General features: G+C 32.2%; 2 protein-coding genes across 3 annotated transcripts in view; one reads left to right on the top strand and one right to left on the bottom strand.

Annotated features, from left to right (window-relative positions):
• The first annotated feature begins 320 nt into the window (after positions 1–320).
• On the top strand, positions 321–5,175 carry LOC131940079 (uncharacterized). Of its 2 annotated transcripts, none has more exons than XM_059298646.1 (3): positions 321–504; positions 3,204–4,107; positions 4,401–5,175. In XM_059298646.1, exons 2-3 carry the CDS (start codon positions 3,336–3,338, stop codon positions 4,472–4,474), a joined length of 846 nt encoding a protein of 281 aa, XP_059154629.1. In that variant the 5' UTR covers positions 321–504; positions 3,204–3,335; the 3' UTR covers positions 4,475–5,175. The 2 variants fall into 2 exon arrangements, with proteins under 2 accessions (XP_059154629.1, XP_059154630.1); XM_059298647.1 differs by lacking the exon at positions 321–504 and adding an exon at positions 3,022–3,068.
• A 239-nt stretch (positions 5,176–5,414) lies between these two features.
• LOC131940035 (NADP-dependent malic enzyme) overlaps positions 5,415–7,705 on the bottom strand; it is a 20,309-nt gene continuing 18,018 nt past the window's right edge. The window contains exons 11-12 of the mRNA XM_059298573.1: positions 7,420–7,590; positions 5,415–7,175 (exon numbers count right to left, since the gene is read on the bottom strand). Coding sequence (XP_059154556.1) covers positions 6,915–7,175; positions 7,420–7,590 — 432 coding nt within the window. The 3' untranslated portion in view covers positions 5,415–6,914. The remainder of the gene's footprint in view (positions 7,176–7,419; positions 7,591–7,705) is intronic.

The raw sequence follows: 7,705 nt of genomic DNA, 5'->3' as shown, positions 1-7,705 counted from the left end.
GTTATCTGCAAAATTATCTTGACACTGAAGTACACAAAAGTTCCATCAGATTGCACGCTTCTTATTTAGAATACCTCTCCTGGTCAACGTATTACATAACAATAGTCAAGGCCAATGTTTCTAGTAGTTTTCCTCTAGTTTAGTGAGGATATATTTACGAATAGATCTAAAAATAAATGGTTTCTAATTGGATCAAACTGCAAGCAACCTCATTCTGACATTTTCTTTCTTCGGGGATTGGCTGCCGATGGACTTTGGACTATGTTGGCGGAATGATTGTAAAATGTTTATATTTTATGCAAGGTCACCGACCTTGGGTTCGGAAACTCCCGGTCGTGGTGGACTCGTGAACAAATCGTGTAAACACCCGTGTAGAAGATAAAGAACGTTGGTGAACCCAAGCTGTGAGCATACTTAAGACTTCGAAGCTGGGGCGCTTTTCAGATTTATGCTTTTCAAACCAAGATGTTTGTTCCAGATTCAATTCCAAGTCTAGCATTGCTGGTAAGTTATATTCATAGACCTAGAAATCAGGCAGCACGGCATGAGGAATGAGCATGCATTTACGATTTTGTCACATTGATATTTGTTTGGTGTGGTGGGTTCTGGGTTGCATTTTTGTTTGCCTCATTTATTAGACATTTATTATTCATTTGGATTTTTCATTTTTGGAATGATTGTTTTTGTTATGTGTTGATGCCGCCTGTTGTAAAAATTGTAAACATCTAAGGCAATTTTCTGGCCACTACACTAATTAGTAATTAGATCTAGATTCTAGATCTACTAGTGATTAGTCTTATTTGTAATTAGGCCTAGGGGCCTACATTAATTTAATATTATTTTTATTAATCTTCAGTTTACTGATTACTGACTGATATACTCAGATATAGGGATTATAGGCTAGGACATAGGTCTACACACTTTCTTAAAAAATAACACACTTCTATAAACTTCTTTCTAGCCTATTCATTTCATTATAGATCTATTAATTATTACAGTAATGATTCAGTAATCTATTCTATAGGCCTATTACAATTTAGTCCAATATTAGGCCTATATGATTAGGCCCTATGATAGTAAATTTTAGTGTTTTTCTGTGATTGATAGTTTTTTAAATTTCTTCTATTTTTTTTTACTATTAAGGCGGCAGGGGTTCATATTCACTTCAGTTACAGGTTGGTCCAGTACTGCCACATAATCTTGCAATGGTGTTGTGTAAAATTAGTTTAGGTTTGGATGTGAAATAAATGTTCACATTTATATTTGTTTAATCTATAGGCCTAAAACATCCTTTATATATGTCAGTGGTTTGAGAAAAAACGTTAATCAAAGTTACTAATGGTCCATTTTCACATAATCTGTTGTTCAGTTTTGTTGGAAACTGTTCACTTGACACTTAGCTGCGTTTGTTAAAACAACAATTCTGTTTATAGAAAGATAAACTTAACCCTTTAAGATCATATCAGTATAAGCACTAGGTCACCTCCCAGCATGCCTTGCTGAGACTATCAATCAAACTGGCAAGCTGGCCTTTACCTCCCTCCCATTACTTACATCCATGGGTATCTATAACAACTATTCTTGTGAATTATTAGATAATACATGTCATTACTGCTTGTTGGGACTGGTGGAGTAATGGTGGTATTTGCTTTACTCATCTCCACATGCAGCTAGCAGAATATGTATAGGGTTGTCCTCAAAGGACCTCATACTTTGGATAATCACCTCCACTAATTGTCACACACATTTGTTACTTTGCACATTACTATTTGTCTAGTTTTTCTGCTGAAATATTAAAGGAAAGCCCCCCCCCCCCCCCCCAAAGTGTGAAATGTCTTAACATTCCTTAATACCTTACATCTGTTTAAACACTATTTGACTTACTGACAAAAGTACAGTTTTTCTAAAAAAAAAGTTTAAAAATCTCTTACTAATAGTAATGAAAAAGGGTGAATAAACTTTTTAAAATTCAACTACTAATGAAAACCCATTATACTTTATAATTGACATTTCTCTGGTTTTTCTGCTGGAATGTAACTCTTAACAAAAGTGCTGTTTAAAAAAAAAAATTCTTATTCTTACTACTGAAAAGGTGGCTGAAAAGTTAATAAAGTGAAAAAAAATTGTTTTAGTTTTGCATGTTTTAAGGATAAAATTATTTTAGTTTTCCATGTCTTAAGGATAATTGTTTTGGTTGTCCATGTTTTAGGAATAGAATTGTTTTGGTTGTCCATGTTTTAGGAATAGAATTGATTTAGTTGTGCATGTTTTAGGGATGAAATTGTTTTAGTTATGCATGTTTTATTTATCTGTCCTCAAGAATACTAGAAATAATTATTCAATATGTGGTGCTTAGCTGTTACAACCATGTCCTACTTGCTGGCCAAAGATAACAAAGTTCTAAAGTAGACTTGTACTTTTCCAGCCCACGAGCTGCTAGTCTATTCTGATGTTGTACTTTTCAAGGTCACATGTGCATAGCTGGCTTGTCATGCTGTTCTAGGCCAAAGCTTGTAATGCACATAATTTTTTTCCAGGCCAAGTTTTATTTTAGACCACCTGATGTCCGTATTGTAAATAAATTGAATGCTAACTCATAAGGGTGTTCCATAATTGGCTGTTTTACAAACAAATCTTTTAAATGATACTCAAGAGTTATATTTAGAATCAATGAAAACTAAATGTATATTTTTAAAAGGTTTCTCACCACATACAACCATTTTTATCATATATCAGTTGTATTATTAGAAATACATTTCTTTATTTTACATTATTAATTCTTTATTAACAGATTCAGTAACTGTTTACAATGTAAAATATTGCGGGGTATAAAGTCCAAATTCCATTTTTATTGTAATCCATGCTGAGCTTGTCTTTTGGCCTTGTTTTTCTGTGTATGGCTATCATCTTTAATTTAATACTCTCAAGGCAGCATGTACTATAGCATTGTATGTCAAGGACAATTGGTTTAGCTGGGTTTATATATAGTCATGTCAGACTGGTCGTAAACATTCTTTAAAATGTCTGAGAAAAATCTGAGCGTACTGCGATAATTGTCATAAATAAGAGTAAAAACAAAACCATAAATTTATATTAGAAACTGTTCTACTCTGTTGTATTATGGAATTCTACAATATTGGCTGATTTTATAAACTTTGTGAAAATGTTGAAAAATTAAATTAATTTTTTTATTTTATCTACAGATATAATTTGAGATAAGTAGTCCCAGATTACAAATCAAGCTGTGATTACAGACTATATTTTTCCTGTTGGACATTGGATTTTGTTCAGTTGATACTTTACCCAGCTACCAGTCGTACCAATCAACTAGCGACATGAATCAAGAATCTTCAACAGTTGATGCAGGACTTTGCAAACAGACTGTCACCACCGAAGCTGGTGATTGTTGTGCACACAACATCAGTCCGCCTGTAAACTGCGATCAGGCGTCTGCAGTGCCAACAGGCAAAGTCTTACAGCATCAAAACTCAGAAGACGAATGCCTGGAGTTTTCTGACAGCAATGACTATGATGAACTTGAGATCTGTCGGCGGGTCAGACACAAAAGTAGCAGGGAGTGCATTTATGATGACAGCGGATTCAACAGCTCAGACAATGAAGAGAAAGACGATATTTCTGAGCTGTCTTTTTGCTCCTGTGATTCACATTCCTCAGAAACAAGTGATATTCATGATCTCAACTCAGACATTGTTGTAAGAAAAACAGTTGTTGATTCTAGTGTGGCCAACACAAACAATAGAAGGACAAGCATTAGTTTACTTAAAAACATTTCTGAAAGGAGAATTTCTCGGAGAATGGACAGATTAATTAGCACCACGAGTAATAACAGCAGCGAGTCTGAGAACTCACCTGCAGGCTCTTCAAGAATCACACCACGATCTGCAAGGCACCATGGGACAATAGACAAAAACAATAACTACTCGCGGAGCAACAGCATCCAGTCTAACCTGTGGAGTCCACCATTTAAGCTGAATCATTGCTTCCAGGACAAAGGTTTTCTGTGCTTTGTGGCCTGCATTGTCTACGCAATGTTCCTGGTGTTTGCAGTGGGTTGCCTTGGTTTGCTAGGTGATGTCCTAAAATCATGTAAGTGAATTTTCCCTATTCATTGTTTATATGTATACAAAGTTTTAATAGTTCACATAATTTAGTTTAGAAATGTTTTTGTAGAATATTGTATAAGAGAGTTTTCAGTTTTTAAAATGTAATGTAGCCAGCAATTGATAAAAAAATAAATCTATTTTAAGCGTTCCAAAATGTGTTGTCACCACGTTGGCGTGATTTTTATTTTAACTTTTTGTGTTTTTAGCTTGTACCCATTTTAAAGTGAGCAATCCTGCATTCTGCATCTAATAATTTTCTTATTTGTTTACTTTCAGCTATCAGCAAGGATGACATAAGGAAGATCAAATCAAATGTCAGGCATGAACGCAGAGCTGTTACTGCTGGTTGAAATTCCATGAATGTTTTTTTCCCCACTGTAACAGTACATTTAGTTGAAATTTTCATGCCACATAGCTACTTTTGTTGTCAATGTTGAAAAAAAATTGAAACAAAAGTTAAACTGATACTTTCTCATTTTGAGAAATGCTAATAGTCTGTGTGCCAACATAATTTTCCTGACAGTATATAAAATGTATATATATAATTACAATTTTTGGTTGCTAAGTTTTACTTTTGAATGTTATTTCTTGTTAAATTCATGTTAGTGCAATACATTTTTTTGTTGGATGATTTTTATGAATGGTAGTAATACCTTTTTGGTATCGCTATCAATGGACCAATTTCAAGATCTTGTGCATTGTAGTAATATTTGCTGATGCTTGCATGTTGGGTGGTATGTTATTTAAGAAGTTTTTGTTATTATTAGTCTTCAAATTTATTATTATTTTCATTTACCTTTTGGTTTTTTTCATGGCTTGATCATTACATAATACAATTTTTAAAAAGAAGTGAAGTATTTATAAAAAATATTTTGAATTTGTTCAGAAGGTCAAACATTGGAATTTTGGTGTTACACAAATGTTTTACAGCAGGTAGTTTCAGAATTGGTTTGAGTGTCCAATAGTGCATGATTGTCAGCACTTGTTGTGTATAGATTTCATTTAATATGCATAACCATTCCAACAAGTTAAATAAATGATTATCCTTGATTATGTATTTTAGTTACTTCTGGTTTTTAACAACACATCAAGAAAAAATGTGTTAAGTTTGACTATATTTATACACATTATCTGCTAGACTAGCAATTACAACCTGCACTCATTATTCCCCCACCTGAATACAGTAATGTGAATTTAGCCCAAAATGACAGCACAGTTATTCCATATTTGTTGATCCATGCTAACCAACCCTCATGATATACAAATATTATGAAAGTAAAAGAATAGACAACACAGGATTTCTTAGCTTGTCTAAGAAATTTATTTTCTCTTCAATACTTCAATGAAAATAAAATTGGCAAGTAAAAGCTATATCATTTAGAATAAATTTTTTAAAATCATTTATTTAAATTTAAGATACACTACAGAAGTGCAAAAATATAATCTATACAAATGTGATTGAAAAAATTCTAAAAATGCAAGATAAACAATAAAACGTGACTACCAAATAAATACTCTTATTCGTACTCAGAAATTATACAGAGCCGAATGGCAGTAATAATTTATCATCTGAAGTGGATGGTGGAGACAGTGCAATAATCATCTACATTCAGTAATATATTTTGATTTTTCTCTACATCATAATTAGGGGCAGCAAATGTCTTGTGTATGTGGAGAGGTAAATTAAAATGAGATGAATAGAATAAATTAATGTTACATACTAGCGCATAGGAAGAGAATGAATTTGCTCTAATTCAAAATTTGTTGCTGGTATATAATGAACACCTGATGGTATACAGTTTTTTGAGATGTTAAAATACAACTTGTGTTCGTGATGGCAACCTCAGCTTAAAAATAGTTGTTGAAGATGTCAAAAATCGGTATGTTAAATTTTTTGTGAAAAAGGATGTATCCATAATATCACTTTTATTTTAATCTTATAAACAGATAAAAAAAAATACATTGTAAATTAAAGTTTAAGATCTCATAATCATAAGGTTGGCTGATTTTTAATGTTAGTTGAATCTTAAATGAACACATAATAAATGATTAGATTCCTGTTCAAAAACATCACCGGTGATCAATAAAAGATGGAGCTAAAATTTTAATAAAAATCATTTTCAGCCTTTATAAAAATAAAATCTGTAGGCTGGCATCTCTAAATGTCCCTTTATATCAGTTTCTCAATACATATCTAAGTTGAATAAAAAATAGTATTTGGTCCCAATGGTAAAATAAGGTATAACTGGTTGTTTTCTATCTGCCACAAAATGTTTCCCTCATCATGTAGTTAGTTTAAGAAATGGACGAGTCAGATTTTAGAATATTTATATCACAGATAGTGTTAGAAATGATGAAGTTGAAGGAATCACATTCTGAAACAAAATACTATGGCAACACATTTTTACTAAATGTTTTTAAAAACAAAATCACATTGAAATTTCACTTCTATTCAGTGTTAAATATAAAATATTTCACTCTTTTGTGACTAAAAACAAGAGAACATCAGGTATTAACTAAATTGTCATGGAGCTAGAGCAATATAAAAACACTGTTAGAGTATTTAAAAGTCTGAATACCAATACCTGTTTATTAATATTGCAAGCAGTGGTGACGCATTTTAAAAAAAATTATCAACTCAAATTATGTTTCTGAAGATAAGCTAAAAGGTCAGTAACTTATGTGTCCTTGTCTAAAAAATTTAAGACATCCAACAATAAGCTTTGGAATGACTTGATTAGGGCACATTAAGTCAAAAACATTTTTCAAAATCTGAGAGCCAAAAATAAATTAAAAATGAGGCTGCTTGTGAGTGTATGCTGGCCAGTCATAGAGAGGGGGGATGAAGGAGTCGTAGTCTGTGTCATAGACAAAATCCTGCAGAAACTGCTTGACATTTTCAGGTCTTGGATATCGATGTGCTAAATCTTTTTCGTAAGCAAAATTGATAACATCCTCAGCCAGTTTCAGAGAGACAGATCTTATATTGCACAAAGATGGATAAACCCTGCCATCTTCCAGGTTTTCTTTGGTGATCATCATTGCTAGTGACTGAAATTTAAAAAAAATTAAAACTAATTTTTTCCGGCAATTTTTTTTGTTAATTAAGTTAAATTAGTTTAATTAAACTGATTAATTTAGGAGAGCATTTATTAAAAAATTTAATTTTAAACTTTTAGGAGTTTTAAAAAGAAACCTATTATTTTTTCTTTTTTTTTTTTAGAAAAATTAAATGAAATAAATGATGTACTGATAAATTAAGGGGTAAGAAAGATCTAAAATAACTTAAGCAAACCTCTGCAGCAGCCAAGAAGACATCCTCTGTGATACAACGAATGTCTACAGCAATGACAGCCAGAGCTATACCAGGAAACACATAGGCATTGTTGCCCTGACCTGGGTGATACACCTTCCCTTTGTAATGCACTGGGTCAAATGGACTTCCACTTGCAAACACAGCTCTGCCCTGGGAAAGACAATTTTTTAAAATAATTGTTTATTGTAAGAAATATAGTTTAACAAATTCAAGAAAACACAATAAAAATTCTAAAGAAAATTTTCATTTACTTTCTCATTTTTAG

This window comes from Physella acuta, unplaced genomic scaffold (assembly GCF_028476545.2).
Source record: "Physella acuta isolate Inbredline_101_S28 unplaced genomic scaffold, ASM2847654v3 ptg000308l, whole genome shotgun sequence".
Taxonomy (NCBI): Eukaryota; Metazoa; Mollusca; class Gastropoda; family Physidae; genus Physella; species Physella acuta.
This window is presented reverse-complemented; position numbering and strand designations above follow the sequence as displayed.